Source organism: Nerophis lumbriciformis, linkage group LG08 (assembly GCF_033978685.3).
Source record: "Nerophis lumbriciformis linkage group LG08, RoL_Nlum_v2.1, whole genome shotgun sequence".
NCBI lineage: Eukaryota > Metazoa > Chordata > Actinopteri > Syngnathiformes > Syngnathidae > Nerophis > Nerophis lumbriciformis.
The window spans coordinates 7,565,285-7,586,044 of record NC_084555.2 but is presented as its reverse complement, the minus strand read 5'-3'; the positions used below and the strand labels follow the sequence as shown (position 1 = coordinate 7,586,044).

The 20,760-nt window shown below is 38.3% G+C and overlaps 3 protein-coding genes across 5 annotated transcripts in view; 2 read left to right on the top strand and 1 right to left on the bottom strand.

Moving 5' to 3' along the window:
* Positions 1-1,330, bottom strand: part of kcnk10b (potassium channel, subfamily K, member 10b) — a 66,395-nt gene extending 65,065 nt beyond the window's left edge. The window contains exon 1 of one of the 2 annotated variants that reach the window (XM_061968196.2): positions 1,222-1,330. In XM_061968196.2, the coding sequence (XP_061824180.1) occupies position 1,222 (1 nt within the window). In that variant the 5' untranslated portion in view covers positions 1,223-1,330. Of the gene's footprint in view, positions 1-699 lie in introns of both variants that reach the window. The other variant, XM_061968195.2, reaches the window with a different exon arrangement.
* A 2,764-nt stretch (positions 1,331-4,094) lies between these two features.
* Positions 4,095-16,098, top strand: spata7 (spermatogenesis associated 7). Its single transcript, XM_061968194.2, has 12 exons — positions 4,095-4,332; positions 5,575-5,637; positions 5,704-5,793; positions 5,870-5,917; positions 6,061-6,164; positions 8,819-9,276; positions 10,274-10,319; positions 10,403-10,503; positions 10,588-10,644; positions 10,720-10,797; positions 14,556-14,613; positions 14,683-16,098. Exons 1-12 carry the CDS (start codon positions 4,290-4,292, stop codon positions 15,196-15,198), a joined length of 1,662 nt encoding a protein of 553 aa, XP_061824178.1. The 5' UTR covers positions 4,095-4,289; the 3' UTR covers positions 15,199-16,098.
* A 382-nt stretch (positions 16,099-16,480) lies between these two features.
* The window catches only part of ptpn21 (protein tyrosine phosphatase non-receptor type 21), a 51,234-nt gene continuing 46,954 nt past the window's right edge, over positions 16,481-20,760 (top strand). Inside the window, exon 1 of one of the 2 annotated variants that reach the window (XM_061968188.2) lies at positions 16,481-16,661. The gene's annotated coding sequence lies outside the window, so the exon portion shown is untranslated. The remainder of the gene's footprint in view (positions 16,662-20,760) is intronic. The other variant, XM_061968189.2, reaches the window with a different exon arrangement.

Sequence of the window (20,760 nt, the reverse complement as noted above, 5' to 3'; positions counted from 1 at the left end):
TCCATTTAGGCTGCAGAAAAAACTACCGTTGGTGATGTTATATACCAGAAATATAAATTACAATATATATAAATATGTATATATGTATATATATATATATATGTATATGAGGACACATTTGAAAGGTTTTGCACGTTATTCCCTGAGGAATAAGGCAGGTTGCAGGCGTTTAACTGGCCAGCTGAGGCTCACCGTGCAGCTCTGGCAAAGCCACATAACAAATAGTACTGTTTCCGGTTTTAAGAAAAAAAAAACTTTCTAATAATCGTCTTAATGAGTCATATAATAATTTAGCATTCGAAATTAAAAGAATGATGAAAATTAATGAGTATCCCATGTATATAATAAGTGTAGTTTGTTATTTATTCAGACAAAAATTGCTTTTTGTGCTTTTAATTTGACAGGTTTCGCTTTCTCTTGCTTCCTTATGCTAGCCTTACTGCGCTTCAAAGCATCACTCCGGCATATTTCCTTTTTGCCCATTTTAGCACAAAAACGAGGCAGAAATATTAACAAAATAGCTCAAACATACCCGTATTTGGTTGTTTTTTTTTAAATAGCAAGCACACACCATTAATAAAAAGTAAGTAAAGCAACAACAATTAGATATTACGTGCACGATTGTGTTAAAATATGCCCGTAAACTATAAGAGACGTCATTTAAATAACATATTGAATGTTTTAAAAAGAAATACTGACCTTGTTCCGGGTCCCAGTTCACTTGTTTTCTCGGGGTTTCTATTGGGAATTTCATCTTTTTGTGGTAAAAATCTAATCACCGGTTTGGAGGGGGGGAAAAAATGCAGAAAAACAATGATAAATGGAGCTTTAAAAAAATTCCAGCATGTTCAAGTCATCTTCTTTCAGCATTTAAGATGCTCACGGCAGCTCAAAAGAAGAAACAACCGCATTGTCTGCTCTGGTCTATGGTGTCCCCCTTTTTTCTTTTTCTGGTGCCTCGATTGGACTTATTGAGGTCTTTTTTTTGTTTTCTTTTTAAGCTGCTATAAATTAAAGCACATCCCACGCACACATATTAGGGGTTGGGTCCACAGACACGCCCGATTGGTACCAACTTTACGCACTGGTTACGCACCGCCTTGAGGACAGCGAACAACAGAAAAGGATGCTCTGCTCCTTCAGAACAACCTAACCAGCTCTTTCTCCTAGCTTCTACATGACATATATATCCGCAGTCACGACATTTCTTTAAATACTCACTCTTGTGTAGCTTTTTCTTGCAAATAAATATGGATTTATCCCCTCATCGTTCCATCGTTGGGTATATGTGTGAGCACATGGTGCAAGGCGGCAATCAGAGACGTACACGCCCAACCATTGGTGGATTTGCAGCATTACATCATTCATATGCATGAGCCTGTGGGTGGGTGTGGGTGTGTGTGCGTGCGTGCGTGCGTGTGCGTGAGTGTGTGTACATTATTGATGTACTTTCTACTCCACAGAGGGTCATCCCTTTGCAGACTCTGAAGTATAACAAGATGGAGATGGGCTGCATGCACCTGTCACTTTTATGGAGCTGGCTATATGCACAGTGCACATTTAAGTATATTACATCTTGTAAATAAAACACAAAATGAATTATATGTGGGATGTTTTTTTTCCCCTTTACAAACCCTGTTTCCATATGAGTTGGGGAATTGTGTTAGATGTAAATATAAACGGAATACAATTTGCAAATCATTTTCAACCCATATTCAGTTGAATATGCTACAAAGACAACATGTTTTATGTTCAAATTGATAAACTTTTTTTTTTTTTTGCAAATAATCATTAACTTTAGAATTTGATGCCAGCAACACGTGACAAAGAAGTTGGGAAAGGTGGCAATAAATACTGATAAAGTTGAGGAATGCTCATCAAACACTTATTTGGAACATCCCACAGGTGTGCAGGCTAATTGGGAACAGGTGGGTGCCATGATTGGGTATAAAAACAGCTTCCCAAAAAATGCTCAGTCTTTCACAAAAAAGGATGGGGTGAGGTACACCCCTTTGTCCACAACTGCGTGAGAAACGAGTCAAACAGTTTAAGAACAATGTTTCTCAAAGTGCAATTGCAAGAAAATTAGGGATTTCAACATCTACGGTCCATAATATCATCAAAAGGTTCAGAGAATCTGGAGAAATCACTTCACGTAAGCGGCATGGCCGGAAACCAACATTGAATGACCGTGACCTTTGATCCCTCAGACAGCACTGTATCAAAAACCGACATCAATCTCTAAAGGATATCACCACATGGGCTCAGGAACACTTCAGAAAACCACTGTCACTAAATACAGTTTGTCGTTACATCTGTAAGTGCAAGTTAAAGCTCTACTATGCAAAGCGAAAGCCATTTATCAACAACATCCAGAAACGCCGCCGGCTTCTCTGGGCCCGAGATCATCTAAGATGGACTCATGCAAAGTGGAAAAGTGTTCTGTGGTCTGACGAGTCCACATTTCAAATTGTTTTTGGAAATATTCGACATCGTGTCATCCGGACCAAAGGGGAAGCGAACCATCCAGACTGTTGTCGACGCAAAGTTTAAAAGCCAGCATCTGTGATGGTATGGGGGTGCATTAGTGCCCAAGGCATGGGTAACTTACACATCTGTGAAGGCACCATTAATGCTGAAAGGTACATACAGGTTTTGGAACAACATATGCTGCCATCTAAGCGCCGTCTTTTTCATGGACGCCCCTGCTTATTTCAGCAAGACAATGCCAAGCCACATTCAGCACGTGTTACAACAGCGTGGCTTCGTAAAAAAAGACTGCGGGTACTTTCCTGGCTCGCCTGCAGTCCAGACCTGTCTCCCATCGAAAATGTGTGGCGCATTATGAAGCGTAAAATACGACAGCGGAGACCGGACTGTTGAACGACTGAAGCTCTACATAAAACAAGAATGGGAAAGAATTCCACTTTCAAAGTTTCAACAATTAGTTTCCTCAGTTCCCAATCGTTTATTGAGTGTTGTTAAAAGAAAAGGTGATGTAACACAGTGGTGAACATGCCCTTTCCCAACTACTTTGGCACGTGTTGCAGCCATGAAATTCTAAGTGGATTATTATTTGCAAAAAAAAAATAAAGTTTATGAGTTTGAACATCAAATATCTTGTCTTTGTAGTGCATTCAATTGAATATGGGTTGAAAAGGTTTTGTAAATCATTGTATTCCGTTTATATTTACATCTAACACAATTTCCCAACTCATATCTTACTGTTTCAGATGAGTGGTCCACCCCGGGTCCCGACTTCCAACAGCTAGCGCGTCATCTGTGGTCACCTAATAACCTCTCCAATCAGGAGAGGGGGGCTGAGCAGAAAAGAGACGGCAGATCAACTGGTCTAAAAGGGGGGTCTATTTAAATAAATACATAAATTAACTACATTTAAAAATATATATGATTACAGATATGTAAATATACAGAATATATTATTTATACATATCGACATATATTATTTGTATTATATATTAAATATATGTAGAGATGTTTATGTATAAAATATGTATACACATTTGTATATAAAGATGAAAATGGCATGCTTGAAGTTTGCAAAATAGTTTTATTGTTTTTTGTAGTAGTAAATTGTATCATCACGGTGATTTTGCATTAATTTAGGTCAAGAATGGTGTGCATGACCCATACTATACTAAATATTTATCACACAAAGTACCTACTGTGTTAAATATTTAGTTATATCTTCAGCTCTGTCAGAATCAATAAATAATTGACAATATGTTGGTATGAATGACACATCAGGTCTACCATGAGGACACTATAATCTGAATATAGCTGTAATAAGGCATGTTTAGGGTGTGCATTGTTGTTACCGAAACATTAAAGCCAAATATGCATATTTCAATGCCAAAAAAAAAGAAAAGAAAAAAAAAAGAAATTTTTGTCGTCGTCTGATTTTATTTTGCAGATTCATTCGGTCTAATCGATGCTAGATACACCTTGCCCAGCACGTCACCGGCGCTTCAAAAGTATTAATAAATGCGAGAAATTAAAAATAAATAAATCGAGAAATGTTGTCATTGCATTTCCGACTTCTCCGTTCATCTGCGCTTGCGCGACGTGACGTCACCTACTCTTAGCAACCAGCATGGCGACGAGGAAGCTTCTCTTTGGCCCGCGGCGGCTGTAAAAGCTTGCCAGGGCGCCGATATCCATCTTAATTTTATCGAGTGGCGGCGTTAAAATGTGCACAGCGAGCTACGATGTCGTGTTTCGGTGTACTGGGACTCCCTCGTCACGGTTTGTGACCTATTCTGGACAAAATGGGATACGCGGAAAGTAGCTTTGGCATGGATTCGAGAAGAAGTACGTAACGAAGCTTAGCATTAGCATTAGCTAGTTGTCGCATATGACACATTAAACCCAAAAATAGCTCATACTAAAATGTACATCTTTATTAATGTTGCGTATTTAGATAATATGTGATTAAATATACGCTAATGTGTATACTGTATGTTTGGGTGGAGTGGGGTTTGTAACGTTGTCACCTGAATATTATTCAATCCAATCCACTTTATTGATATAGCACATTTAAACAACACAAATGTTTCCAAAGTGCTGCACAAAAATATTAAAAACAAGATTCAAATACTATCCTTAGCTCCACCAATGACTGAATAAAAACAAAATAAATAAATATAAAACCAATATGGAAATAAATATGATTAAAACAGATTTTAAAGGGTAAAACTAATTAAAACAATAAATAGAAATACAAATTTAAAAACACAGAGGACCACACAACTCACGTAGTGTTAAAAGCTAGAGGACAAAAGTGGGTCTTAAGACGAGACTTAAAACACTCCACTGTGGGAGCCGTTCGAACATGGAGGCGCAGAGTGTTCCAGAGCTTAGGCCCTGTCCCCCCTGGTTTTAAGTCTCGTCTTGGGCACCACGAGCTGGAGCTGGCTCTCAAAGCGCGCGGAGCAGTGTAAATTTGGATGAGGACCGAGATATAATGAGATGCCAGTCCATGCAAAGCTTTAAAACCAAACAGCAACATTTTAAAATCAATTCTATAATGAACAGGGAGCCAGTGCAAAGTCTCAAGAATTGGGGTTATATGCTCGCATTTCCTGGCCCCTGTTAAAAGTCGTGCTGCCGCGTTCTGGACTAACTGCAACCTGGGAAAGAGCTTTTGGGCTAATGCCAGCATAAAGTGCATTGCAGTAGTCCAGGCGACTTGAAATAAAAGCACGCACGACTTGTTCAAAAAGGTTAAAAGATAAAACGTTTTTACTTTTACTAAAAGACGAAGACGATAAAAACACGATTTTAAAATGCCATTGACTTGTTTGTCAATTTTCAAATCACTGTCTAAAGACGAAGAGGGTAAAAACACGATTTTAAAATGCCATTGACTTGTTTGTCAATTTTCAAATCACTGTCTATGGTGAAGCCAAGGCTGGTGACTTTGAGATGCACATAATTTTGCAATTGAAGTACAACATGTCATTGTTGCACCCAACACAGTGACCCAAATGCCAGCTAATACCTTACTTGAAAGGGTAATATTGGTTCAAATAAACATTTATACTGTCGTTTTAGGGAGTGTGTTATCTGGCGCTGGTTCCAGCTTTGATATTAGAGGACAAAACCTGAAAATTAGCCGTAAGTATTCATATTTGCACAGCAAAACTAGTTTTGGGATTCCTCACTTTGTTTTTTTGTTTCTAGCATTTTTTCCAAACCCCTCCAACAGGTGGTCCCAAGCTCTAATCAAAGCTCACATGTCGTCTCACTACAGAAGAATTTATTCAGCTAAATGTAAGCCAAGCGTAATTTCGAGACAGCAAGCACAAGGTGTTTTGGTATGATTGTTTTATTTCTTCTTCTCTTTCAGCTCTTATCGACACCACCGTACCCAAAAGCCTCACGCAGAGTGTAAAGTGTAAGTAACATCTCTATCTGGCAATGATGCTGGAAGTATAGAAGTAGATCCACCGTCCGAGTAAAGATATTGTATAAAATGTACACTGCATGTGAGAACCTGCTTCCAGAGGAGAAGTTCTGACTATTGAATGCTGTAAACAGATACTGACCGGATGAGGCAGGAACGTCTAAAGAAAGGGGGACGTTCCCAGTCAGCCCAGTCACTCTTGCACAGGAACAACAGAGCATCGTGCTCCACGGCCCAGGTAAGACGCAAGAATGGTGTCTCGTTCCTGGAAAATGAGGGAAATAGAATTGCAACTTATACGCATAGCATACGCTGGTATGAACTACCTAGTTCTGGCATATTGGGTGAGATTGACTTTAATAGATATAGTACATGCCAAAAGTTTAGACACACCTTCTCATTTCAATGTGTTTTCTTTATTTTCATGACTATTTACATTGTAGATTGTCACTGAAGGCATCAAAATGACACCTGTGAAGTGAAAACCATTTCAGGTGACTCCGTCTTGAAGCTCATCGAGAGAATGCCAAGAGTGTGCAAAACAGTAATCAGAGCAAAGGGTGGCTATTTTGAAGAAACAAGAATATAAAACATGTTTTCAGTTATTCTACCTTTTTTTGATAAGTACATACAGTAACTCCACATGTGTTTATTCATAGTTTTGATGCCTTCAGTGACAATCTACAATGTAAATAGTCATGAAAATAAAGAAAACACATAGAATGAGAAGGTGTGTCCAAACTTTTGGCCTGTACTGTAGATTGACTTAAAATATCATAAATATTTTACCCAATAATGTTAGTGTAGAATAGATATAGTACATTTCTGCAGCATGGGGAGCCTAGGGATCGACAATTGATAACATTTTAATCTCAATTTCGATTTTGGCTTCTCATGATCATAAAAATATTAATAATTGAAAATAAAACAATTAATGGGTCGTGCAATGTGCATGCAAATTCCCGAGCTTGAACTGGAAGAGTGAGGTTATAAGTGAAAAAAACATGTCTCCAATAAGTTGGGGATCTCACCGTTGTTGTTTCTTTTTATTTAACGAAGCGCTACTATGCCAGATCAATAATCACTAAACTCAAAAAAAAAAAAAAAGTAAGGTGCATGTTTCCGTGGATGGAATCAAATAATTGGTCAATTAAACGGAATCTGCTGTTTAACGCTAATTATCACAGAAATAGGTAAAATGTGAGTGAAATGCTGTCATTGTGAGGAAAAGTAATATTTGTTTGGGAAAATGATGTGTCCGGTACCGTTCATTCATACCGAAACACTCAACCGCACCCTCCTGAACCATACTTAAAACATAGACTAAACTACAAAGCTAAAGTTAACAAGAACAATCCATACACTTACAACACATCTCATCTGCTTGTGTTGTTGTGAACGACATCAATGTAAGATCAATGTACAAACAGGACAGCGTGCAGCTTGAGAGCGTTTCTCCTTTTTTTTAACAGCCTCAAGCCGTCTCTACTCGTCAACCAGGGAACCACAGCACACTTCCCTCCTTGGCAATAACAGCAATGCGCGCAACAGCCAGTCTGACTGTGCTAACACAATAAGGGTTTCAAAAAAATACCTTACACAAGCATACTTGAAGCACATACTGATATATTTTTGCAATTATTATTAAATAATTAAAAATATTGGTCAGAATTGTCCAATTGCACCAATACATGTGAAGATGTTTTTTATTTATTTAAACATTTTTATTAAATTGTATTTATGACACAAAAAGCACACACACCATGACGGTAAAATAAGTCTACATGGTAAAAAAAGGGATTTAAAAATGTTTAAATGGAAAAACTATTTGATTATTTTTTAATTATGCTATTGCTATTTAAATGTATTGTATATATTTTTCATATTGATATTTACATTTATTGTTGTTACTATTATTATTATTATTATTTTATTTGTTACTAACTTATATGTAAAGTTGAGTTATGATGGTACAATGAATACCTATGTTTTCATTGTTATTTTTAATGGTGAAATTCCGGCGAATGTGCTGTCAGTTTTTGCTGTAAATTCCACAGTTGATGTTGTTACATTGTACTACTTCAAGTTTTAATTTACTTTGAATTGAAAATTGTTACTACTGTTCTAACAGGTACATTCTGGCAACTGAGCTGTGCGTTTTTTTTACAGCGAAATGTGACTTTTTTTAGAGCATGGTTATTCAAAGTGAAGCCCGAGAGCCATTTACAGCCTGCAGCTGATTTTTTTATTTGCCTGCAACACCTTCTACAGACCAAACAAAAATATCTTGGATTAGCACATTCCATAAGAAATATGAAACCAGCCAGTTGACAAAATATTAGTCAAGAATATCAAGGAATGAAATATCTCTAAGGGGTTAGATTAGATATTATACTAATTTTCTTTGTTACCTACAGTATAACACAAATTATAACAATATGTAAATGTTAAGTTCGGATAAATTTGCATATTATGATTGACCTACATTTTATTGTTTTAGTATACTCAATGTACAAAATATATCAATGTGGTCTGTATGCGGCCGAGCTGGAAAACGTTTGGACAGTCCTCTTTTATAGCATAGCAATGCTGCAGCAGCAAACTAGCCTGAATTAACTCTGACCTCTACTGTTAGCTGCCAAGTAGTGAAGTCCATTATACCTCCTTTGCCTTTAAAACATCCGCCACTTCTGCAACAAAGAAGTCTGATATCTAACACTTTTGTCACTGCCTTACAAGTATTTTACGATAACATCGTCACACCTTTTAATTACACAGCTCGCTGTGAAATATCACACATAGTTACGGAAATATCCCACCCCACTGGGTTGTGTGAAACATGATACCCAAAAATAGTCATAATATATCAATGCTCTCTATTTACATTTTCAGAGTCGATGTTCTGTGCAATCCGAAGGCCGTACATACCTCTGCTCTAGAAGCTCCATGGTCTCCAGTCCCAGGTTTAGCCACTCCTTTCACTCCAAGGACCTCCCATCTCCGCCATACAAAGCTTCCCCTCACGACCGTCGCCCGCACTCTGCCGTGGAACTCAAGCACCGGAGCCAGGAACTGACAACACAGCGGCAGCCGCCGTTGTGTACCCTGTCCACCCCCCCTGGGAATCGAGGCCTATTGAAGGCATTCCAGGACCCTGTAAAGAAGACTTACAGTGGAGATTTGCTCCAGAAACATTCGACGCGCTTCACTCAGGACAAACCCTTCACGCCCAAAACACTGAAGACGGAAAAGAGCTCGTATCTGTCCAATTATCGCTATTACAGGGCTCCAGGGATTAACCCAACAGCACAGGAGTGTGACGACTCCATGACATTAAAGCACCGTACCTGGTATTTACACGTCTTATCTCTAAAGACAGTGCCTTTAAATCAGGGGTCTTCAACAGGGGTCTGCGACCCTAAGGTGTACTTCCGGGAGGGTCGGAAAATATTTAGTTTAGACTTATTAGACTTAAAAAAAAAAGTTTATATACTTTCTGCAATTTTTCCACAAATTTAAATGTCTTTAAATACACATTATTATTGATCCAACACACTGTAGTGTAGTTTAGAAATGTCAGCAACCTGTATATATGTTTTTTTTTTCATGTTGGCAATTAGCATTTAAGATAGCTAGCAACTAGAGCTAGTTAGTTGTCAGCTAGTAACGAGCGTTGTAGTTGTAAGCAAACGATCAGCGGTGCTAGTTAGTTGTCAGCAAGCAATTTGTGCTCTAGTTGCCAGCCAGCAATTAGTGGTGCTAGTGATTAGCGCTGTAGTTGGCAGCTAGCCAATAGCAGCACTATATACAGTATTCAGAATCAGAATCAGAATCAGAATCAGCTTTATTGTCATTACGCAAGGTAACGAGATTGAGGCCATTCCTTGAGTATCTTAGTATTCTACAATAACAATGTACTTTTAGAACCAGTTAAATAACATTTTTCATTTTATTTGTTTAGTTAAAGTTATAAGTTAAAGTGCCAATGATTGTCACACACACAATAGGAACAGGGACACCTCACATTAATCAACATTGCTGTAAATGCGCAAGTTTTAGCGACAAAGCTAGTTTCCAACAGTAGTCCCTGGGCAAGATGTAGAGCGCCAGCAGCAAACAATATCAACAACAATCATTACTATCCTACTTAAAATAGTAAACAATTAATATCTCACACACACGGCAACTTTCAATACAAGCGGTACACACATAATTGTATAAACAAATATAAATATAATATATGTATATAAATGTAACACACAAATAAAACATTTATGACCCCTGCTTTATATATACAAAGAAAACATTGAAGACCCTTGCTTTAAATCATGTTTTCTTTTTACCCAGCACAAAAAACAAGGAGCACACAGAGGAGTTGTGTGAGCCACATCAGGTAATTATTACTAGAGATGAACGACACACAAACGCATATTTAATACAGTTAAGTACTTTTGACAATACTGAACTTCGTCATAGGGCAAAGAGCACCAGTGGTCAGAGGATGGCACGTATTTAATAACATCAAAGCAACAAGCAAACAAAAGCCGAGAATATGATTCCTTGGACTATGCCTACAGGTAAAACAGAAAAACAGTCTTTTTTTTTTGTGACTAATGTTAATGGTTAAAGTGTTGTTGTTTTTTTATGTTGCTTTCTGTCAGCGTCTCACAAGAGGGTGAAAGGAAAGGGTCTCCTGTTATGACAAATACAAGTGCAGAGTAAGTTCCTAGTAACGATCATATGAATAAAATAAGACTTTATGCTGATCAAATAACTCATATGTTGTTCTTCAGGGATGAAGAATTAATGTACCTCGAGTTTATTTCCGATGTAACAGAAGACATCTTGTGCAGAAGCTCCATCTCTAACAGGTAGGTCTTTTTGCCTGCTTTGCACTCCACTTTTATGGTTGCTGTCTCTCCCAACTATAGTGACAGTAGGAAAACTATACCCACCTTTAAAGAGGAACTGCACTTTTCTTTAGCATTTTTCCCATCATTCACAATCACAATGTAAGACAAGCACACACATCTTTTTCTTTTATGTGTTCTAAATAGTGAAAAAACTGCTAGTACGAGGCAGGCAACAGGATTCATCTACTAAAAAATCCATCCAAAAAATAATTTACATGTGGTGACCTGCATATTAACCAAGCTATAGTGACACTGTTATTATAAGGGCTAACATAGAGGAACTACTTTTCTGGCATTGTCGCCTTGCTCACACTACTCCTTCGACCACCTGCTTTGACATAAAGAAGAAGAAGCTCGAGCTGCTGTTGCTGCTGTATTGCCTTTGAATTAGGAAAATGTAATGCTATATTATAAATCATGCATCTCACCTTTATCGTACAGTAGGTAAGGTTGTTTATAAATGTTCTCATTCATCCAGGTCATTGTCATCTCAGGGCATTCAATCGATCGCAACTAGACTGTTTGTTTTGTTTTAGAGACGTTTCGCCGCTCATCCCCAAGTAGGCTTCATCAGTTCGTGCTTGAAGACTTAAGATTGGTCAGATCTAGTCCAGCGGCTGGTGCCAAAACCCCAAATATTTATACTCCAAAACCAGGAGGGTGTGCCTGGGTAAGGATGGCTTCGCCCTATCGTAGTGATAAAACAACTGTTTTAATGCAAACGAGCAATCTTAACTGTCAAAGCCAACGACAGTCGTTGGAAGTGTAATTTCCCCTCATTAGCATTGAGGTATTGTGTGGCAGAGCAATCGCTGTGGATCGACTACTACCAGTCCAAAATAGTCGGAATCCCCAAAGTAAGCATTCCATTCAGTTGTATACAAATAGCACAAATGGCAATCTGGTCACAGAAGGTGACCAGAAGGTTTCTAACTCCTGTTATTTGTTGGAAGCTAAATTGCAGAGTCTTTTAGGAATTGTTGAAAGGACAGTGTTGTATGTGGGAGACAGGTGGTGTCGCAGACCACCTCCTCTGTTCAGGGATGGTTTTTCAACCTTGACCTAGATGGCTTCCTTTACCCCTCTTTCGTACCATCCATCCTCCCTGTCCATAATCTGTACATGTTTGTTCTCAAAGGAGTGCTGTTTCTCCCTGAGGTGCAGGTAGACAGCTGAGTCTTGGCTTGAAGAGTTTGCCAGTTCATGCTGTGCCATGCGTCACTGATAGCATACACCAGATTGTTTTTGTGGATGTGGGGTGTGCGGTTTTTAGGATGCACCAATCTCTGTCTCGGGGTATTGCCTGGTTTGAAGTGTACTGGGATGTTGTGTTGATTAAACACTTCTGAGTTTCTCAGATAGACCTGATACATATGGAATGACAATATTTTTGCATCCGACACCTTTTTCCTTCTCATCCACTCTGTTTTTGTTATTTCTGTAACTGAGTGCACTTTTCACAAATGACTAGCTGGGGTACCCACTGGTTTTGAGGGCTTCCCTCAAATGCCTATGCTCTTTCTCTTTGGCTGGTAGGAACATTATCATCTCTGTGTTGTAGGGTTCTGATAAGGCTCAGTTTGTGTTCCAGTAGGTGATACGAGTCAAAAAGTAGGTATTAATCGGTATGTGTGGGTGTTTGGCCCCTGTTTTCTCCAATGTTGACATCACAGTCCAAAAAAGGCAACTTGCTGTCTTTGACATCCTCACGTTTTAACTTTGTTTTTGCCCGCGGAGTTAGTGTGCTCGGTGAAAGCTTGCACTTCTTGGTTTCTGATTTTCACCCATTTGTCATCCACATATTTGTACTAATGATTTGGTGCTGTTCCCTTTAAATAGCTCAAAGCTCTCTTTTCCATGTCCTCCATGTAAAGGTTTGCTACTATTGGGGATACAGGTGATCCCATGACACAACCATGTTTTTGTTGGTAAAACGTTCCAATGAATTGAAAGTATGTAGTGTTAAGGCAAAGTTCCAGCCACACCCTCCTGGGTTTGCAGTATAAATATTTGGGGTTTTGGCACCAGCCGCTAGATATGACCAATCTAAGTCTGTGAGCACGAACTGATGAAGCCTACTCGGATGAGCGGAGAAACGTCTTATAAGACAAACCAAACAGTTCACTTGCAATTGATTGAATGCCCTGAGAAGTACCGGTAGGTAAGGTTATATTTTTTGCTTCATCCTTCACTTTAAGCATGAGTGAAGAATGTGTGAAAAATGCACTACCAACCTGATAATTCAGGAAGAGAACTATATGATACAGTATTATCTGCTCACAGATGCTACCTGGTGGTTGTTTGAGCACACTGCAGCTAAACCTGGATAGTCCCACTCCTTAATGCTTCAGTCACATGCAGGATTCTCACAGAAATAAGGCATAAATACAACATTACCTACTGTAGAAGGTTGTGGCAATATCCAAGAAGTCGGTTAATTTTGACAATACACTACTATATGGCTCAACAAATGGAATGCAGGATAGGGCATTTGCATTACCTGCATTACCGGCCGCTAACTGGCAGTTTTTTACTATATAGAATGCACAGAAAAGAAAAACACGTGGTTTATTGTCTTTATGTAAGGTTTGTGAACGATAGGCAACATTTCAAAAAATGTGCACTACCTCTTAAAGGGGAACTGCACTTGTTTTTTCAAATTTTGCCTATCGTTCACTATCATCATGAAAGACATGGCGGCGGATGTATTTTTTTTTAATGCGTTCTAACTCGTAAAAAAAAGTCTGCTTACAGCTGAGCCAATGGGAGGTCCTCTATTTCGCCTTTTAAAACCCAATAAAAAAACATCCAAAAAGCACCAACAATACTCCATTTACATTTCATAATTTGAATATTAACTAAGTATTAGTGATATTGTTATTGTAAGCAGTAACGCAGACAAACTATAGCGGTGCTGTGATGACGAGCTTGTGTGCCAATGTTGCTTTCTCATTTCCTTGCTCGTAAGACTTAATTGTCGATCATAAATCATGACTCTCACCTGTATAATAGAAGGACGGGGACGTATTCCGACATATTGGTACACTTGGACAACCAATTTAGACCTGAAAATGGCAAGAACGACACAAAAAGACACTTGGTTCCACCCCCTTTTTCTTCTAGAAGATTATGAGTCATTCTTCATATAAATGAGAATATATGAACAGCAGACCTTGTACAGTAAGGGATGTTTTATTATGTTTGTTGGCTCTCATTAAGTCTGCAGTATATACTACTATATCAATGATGTTGTTGAAAAAAAAGCCAACATTGTGGTGCGTTTTTTAAATTAATGTGCCGCTTACCCTTAAAATGAGCAAATATTAAATGTTATTATAAATGTGCCTGTTACTACATTACAAATATACTTACATCGTGGGTACACAACCTTAATGGAGGTGTTTGGATGTTTTTTAAGGGGCTTTATAGGCAGAATAGAACGGCTCCCACAGGCTTCATTGTAAGCAGACTTTTGACCGCATTTATTTAATAGTTAGAATGCATTAAAAAATTAATTTGTCGTCATGTCTTTCATAATGATTGTGAACGATTGGCAAAATTCCCCCCAATAAACTGCAGATCCCCTTTAAGGATTTTTGTTTTGACTCTTAATACAGCTGTTTTGAACTTTGAAGAATTGGTCTGCAGTACTAAAGCAATGTTTTGGTATTAGTAGCAATCCTCGAGGGTTATAAATGTCTTATGTCCTCCTCAAGTGTTCTCGACCGTGTGATACAGCGACACATTGATATGAATCGGCATCGTCTTGATGAAGTGAGTATGTAACTTTGCTTTAAACAACTAAAATGCTTCATGGTCTCATCCTCTTGTAATTGTTTTCAGGCTAAAATGCGCCACCTTCTGGACATCCTGCGCAACAACCTCGACGAGCCCTCTACCTTGTCCTACAGTGAAGAACACTGGAGAAAAGACACGTCATCCCTGCTCGATTCCCTGCTAGGGTCTGATCAGGTGAAAGCCGAAGACAACCTCATCTCGTGCGAGTCGCCGAGGAAACGCAGCGACTCTCCAGAATGTCCCGAGCCTATACTGAGCTCCACGCCACAGTTTTCTCCTGGAAGAAGCTCTCCACTTGCAAATGAAAGGACTGAGGAGGGTGAGGAGGGTGAGGACACGGGTAGGGACGTTTCTAATCATGCAGAAAAGGACGACGATGACGACCAGACTCAGAAAGAAGTGGAATGTAGCAGTGTACCAGAGTTTGAAAGTCAGTCCAAAGAGCTCGAAGATCTGGGAAGACAGTTCTCTGAGTCCTTGCAAGTCGATAAAAACAATGCGGACACTTCCGATGAACAGCATATTAACACAGTGGCTTCGGTCAGTGACGACGACTTCTGAATTTTGCTGTATAACATAACACTATATTCTTTTGTTACCAGTAGTGTGTTGCTAAAGAGAGAACAATATATTGTTGTGAATATTTTCCTTTATCCAGGTCAATTTATTCTCAGAGCATTAAATCAATCACAACTGAACTGTTCAAGATAATCGTTCATCTTGTCTGGGCATGTCGCCTCTAATAGAAAAAATACTTTGGATCCTGCACCAGACCCTTATATTAGAGCTGTCCTGTCTAGGTGAACATGAACTGATGACGGCAAGACATCTTCTAAGACAAGCCGAACAGTCCAGTTGTGTGATTGGATCAATGCCTGAGGGAAGGCCGATACAAGGAATGTATCAGGTAATTCACCTGTTGTGTTACCTTGTTAAGAAACAGCAAGTTGTGTTAATGTACGGAAACATCTAACAGTTGGACATGTGCATTCAAAAAATAATATTAAAAGTTAAAGTACCAATGATTGTCACACACACTAGGTGTGGCGAAATTACTCCCTGCATTTGACCCATCCCCATGTTCACCCCCTGGGAGGTGAGGGGACCAGTGAGCAGCAGCGGTGGCCGTGCTCGGGAATCATTTTGGTGATGTAACCCCCAATTCCAACCCTTGATGCTGAGTGCCAAGCAGGGAGGTAACGGGTCCCATTTTTATAGTCTTTGGTATAACTCGGCCGGGGGGTTTGAACTCACGACCTACCAATCTCAGGGCGGACACTCTAACCACAAGGCCACAGAGCAACAACTTAATTTGAATTAAGTTCACATGTGAATGTTGTAGTGTATTTGTGTTCATTCTGACAGTTCACCCAAAAACCAAGTGTCCCACAAAGAGTTGACAGTCACCAGAATGTTTTTTTTTTCTCCCGATTTGCAAAAATACATTCTTACCCTTCCCTAGTATTTGCACAACCTGTCGTTATCATTTTTCAAAGTATGCATCCTTGCACAATGTGAGCTCGGTGGAAGGTAAATAGACAGGTCAGCGTGCAGCCGGTGCAGGCAGCTGTCCCATTTGGGGAATTCTCACCACTCCGCATTCCAGCTGTCTGAGCTCATGGCTCCCCCCTAAAACCCCGTGTATCCATCCGCGACGGTGCCACTAATGTATACTTTAAGAACATATCTGACGATTTAAATCAACCAGTATAAACATGCTGGGGTTTTTAAGCCCTTTAAAGCATTTTACGTGTGTTTTCCTTAACTGTTTTGACTCATAAAACGCAAACACGAAGGAGATAGATCCGCGGATGTAGACACTTGCTGCGCCTGGAATCCCAGGAAGCAAAACATGCTTGGAAGCCGAGTGATGCAGGCATGGACTGGCACTTTCGCCCTGACCCAGGAACTACACTCACGCTCCAAATACGACTTTTAATGTAGTTATTTACATTTTGGGAAACATCTTGAAGTGGATTACATCGCAACTCGGACATCAACAACTCATTTGGCGGGTCACTGCGGTAACGTCAAGTGCCCAAAATATTTACCGGCGACGTCAGCTTGTACTCTTGGGTGTCGTCTATTTGCTGGGGGTGTGCGTTAGCACACTATGCTAAACTGCTTTTGTTTTTGCTTGTAAATTGTGATAGTGTTTACTCTACCAGGCGCAATTATAAGTAGGTTGGTTCATTAGAGTTTTAAAGAAGCAGTGGAATGTATACTTTTAAGCAAAAGTCAACATAGAGTAAAGTTGTTGCGGAGTTAGGTGATAGTTCTTTCGGACTAACAGTGAAGTAAATGGGGACAGAGATTTGTATTGGAGTATGTTTGGGTATGACTAATCACTGGACTGAAACTTAACTATCATTTTAAAATAACACATGACTACATTACACTAACTGTGTACACTTGCACATCTACAGTACATTTGGTTTTTTTGACATTTGTGTAATGAATGTGTGTATCATTGTTATGATTTGCAGCATTTCCAGTCAAAATTTAAAGAAGTATGGGGAAAGAACTAAAAATGTCACTAACTGTGTTAAAAAAAAAAAGATCAGTTAGAATAATACTTAATGTTGGATATAGAGAACATACAAACACTTTATTTATTAAATCGCAATTATTGATGAGATAGGCTCCAGCACCCCCCGCGACCCCAAAAGGGACAAGCGGTAGGAAATGGATGGTTTTGATTGGGACTTTTATTAGTAGATTGCACAGTACAGTACATATTCCGTACAATTGACCACTAAATGATAACACCCGAATACGTTTTTCAACTTGTTTAAGTCGGGGTCTACGTTAATCAACTCATGGTATAAATATATATTATCAGCATAATACAGTCATCCATCCATCCATCCATTTTCTACCGCTTGTCCCTTTTTGGGGTCGCTGGAGCCTATACAGTCATCACACAAGTTAATCATCAGAGTATATACATTGAATTATTTACATTATTTCCAATCCGGATGGATGGAACTATTGAAATTCAACGATTTGGTGCATTTGCAAACAGCTAAAATGATGTACAAAGCAAACTAAGACCTGCTACCCAAGAATGTACAACAATTCTTCTCAACAAAAGACGAGAAATATAATCTTAGAAGAAAATCTAATTTAAAACATTTGTATGCACGTACAACTTAAAACCTTTAGTATATCAGTATGTGGAATTAACTTATGGACCGGATTAACCAAAGAAATCAAACAAAGCACCAATATGATTTAGTTTAGTTTAGGCACAATTGTAAGTAGGTTGGTTCATTAGAGTTTTAAAGAAGCAGTGGAATGTATACTTTTAAGCAAAAGTCAACATATAGTAAAGTTGTAGCGGAGTTAGGTGATAGTTCTTTCGGACTAACAGTGAAGTAAATGGGGACAGAGATTTGTATTGGAGTGTGTTTGGGTATGACTAATCACTGGACTGAAACTTAACTATCATTTTAAAATAACACATGACTACATTACACTAACTGTGTACACTTGCACATCTACAGTACATTTAGTTTTTTTGACATTTGTGTAATGAATGTGTGTATCATTGTTATGATTTGCAGCATTTCCAGTCAAGATTTAAAGAAGTATGGGGAAAGAACTAAAAATGTCACTAACTGTGTTAAAAAAAAAAAGATCAGTTAGAATAATACTTAATGTTGGATATAGAGAACATACAAACACTTTATTTATTAAATCGCAATTATTGATGAGATAGGCTCCAGCACCCCCCGCGACCCCAAAAGGGACAAGCGGTAGGAAATGGATGGTTTTGATTGGGACTTTTATTAGTAGATTGCACAGTACAGTACATATTCCGTACAATTGCCCACTAAATGATAACACCCGAATACGTTTTTCAACTTGTTTAAGTCGGGGTCTACGTTAATCAATTCATGGTATAAATATATATTATCAGCATAATACAGTCATCCACCCATCCATCCATTTTCTACCGCTTGTCCCTTTTTGGGGTCGCTGGAGCCGATACAGTCATCACACAAGTTAATCATCAGAGTATATACATTGAATTATTTACATTATTTACAATCCGGATGGATGGAACTATTGAAATTCAACGATTTGGTGCATTTGCAAACAGCTAAAATGATGTACAAAGCAAACTAAGACCTGCTACCCAAGAATGTACAACAATTCTTCTCAACAAAAGACGAGAAATATAATCTTAGAAGAAAATCTAATTTAAAACATTTGTATGCACGTACAACACTTAAAACCTTTAGTATATCAGTATGTGGAATTAACTTATGGACCGGATTAACCAAAGAAATCAAACAAAGCACCAATATGATTTAGTTTAGTTTAGGCACAATTGTAAGTAGGTTGGTTCATTAGAGTTTTAAAGAAGCAGTGGAATGTATACTTTTAAGCAAAAGTCAACATATAGTAAAGTTGTAGCGGAGTTAGGTGATAGTTCTTTCGGACTAACAGTGAAGTAAATGGGGACATAGATTTGTATTGGAGTGTGTTTGGGTATGACTAATCACTGGACTGAAACTTAACTATCATTTTAAAATAACACATGACTACATTACACTAACTGTGTACACTTGCACATCTACAGTACATTTAGTTTTTTTGACATTTGTGTAATGAATGTGTGTATCATTGTTATGATTTGCAGCATTTCCAGTCAAAATTTAAAGAAGTATGGGGAAAGAACTAAAAATGTCACTAACTGTGTTAAAAAAAAAAAAGATCAGTTAGAATAATACTTAATGTTGGATATAGAGAACATACAAACACTTTATTTATTAAATCGCAATTATTGATGAGATAGGCTCCAGCACCCCCCGCGACCCCAAAAGGGACAAGCGGTAGGAAATGGATGGTTTTGATTGGGACTTTTATTAGTAGATTGCACAGTACAGTACATATTCCGTACAATTGCCCACTAAATGATAACACCCGAATAAGTTTTTCAACTTGTTTAAGTCGGGGTCTACGTTAATCAACTCATGGTATAAATATATATTATCAGCATAATTCAGTCATCCACCCATCCATCCATTTTCTACCGCTTGTCCCTTTTTGGGGTCGCTGGAGCCGATACAGTCATCACACAAGTTAATCATCAGAGTATATACATTGAATTATTTACATTATTTACAATCCGGATGGATGGAACTATTGAAATTCAACGATTTGGTGCATTTGCAAACAGCTAAAATGATGTACAAAGCAAACTATGACCTGCTACCCAAGAATGTACAACAATTCTTCTCAACAAAAGAGGAGAAATATAATCTTAGAAGAAAATCTAATTTAAAACATTTGTATGCACGTACAACTTAAAACCTTTAGTATATCAGTATGTGGAATTAATTTATGGACCGGATTAACCAAAGAAATCAAACAAAGCACCAATATGATTTAGTTTAGTTTAGGCACAATTGTAAGTAGGTTGGTTCATTAGAGTTTTAAAGAAGCAGTGGAATGTATACTTTTAAGCAAAAGTCAACATATAGTAAAGTTGTAGCGGAGTTAGGTGATAGTTCTTTCGGACTAACAGTGAAGTAAATGGGGACATAGATTTGTATTGGAGTGTGTTTGGGTATGACTAATCACTGGACTGAAACTTAACTATCATTTTAAAATAACACATGACTACATTACACTAACTGTGTACACTTGCACATCTACAGTACATTTAGTTTTTTTGACATTTGTGTAATGAATGTGTGTATCATTGTTATGATTTGCAGCATTTCCAGTCAAAATTTAAAGAAGTATGGGGAAAGAACTAAAAATGTCACTAACTGTGTTAAAAAAAAAAGATCAGTTAAAATAATACTTAATGTTGGATATAGAGAACATACAAACACTTTATTTATTAAATCGCAATTATTGATGAGATAGGCTCCAGCACCCCCCGCGACCCCAAAAGGGACAAGCGGTAGGAAATGGATGGTTTTGATTGGGACTTTTATTAGTAGATTGCACAGTACAGTACATATTCCGTACAATTGCCCACTAAATGATAACACCCGAATAAGTTTTTCAACCTGTTTAAGTCGGGGTCTACGTTAATCAACTCATGGTATAAATATATATTATCAGCATAATACAGTCATCCATCCATCCATCCATTTTCTACCG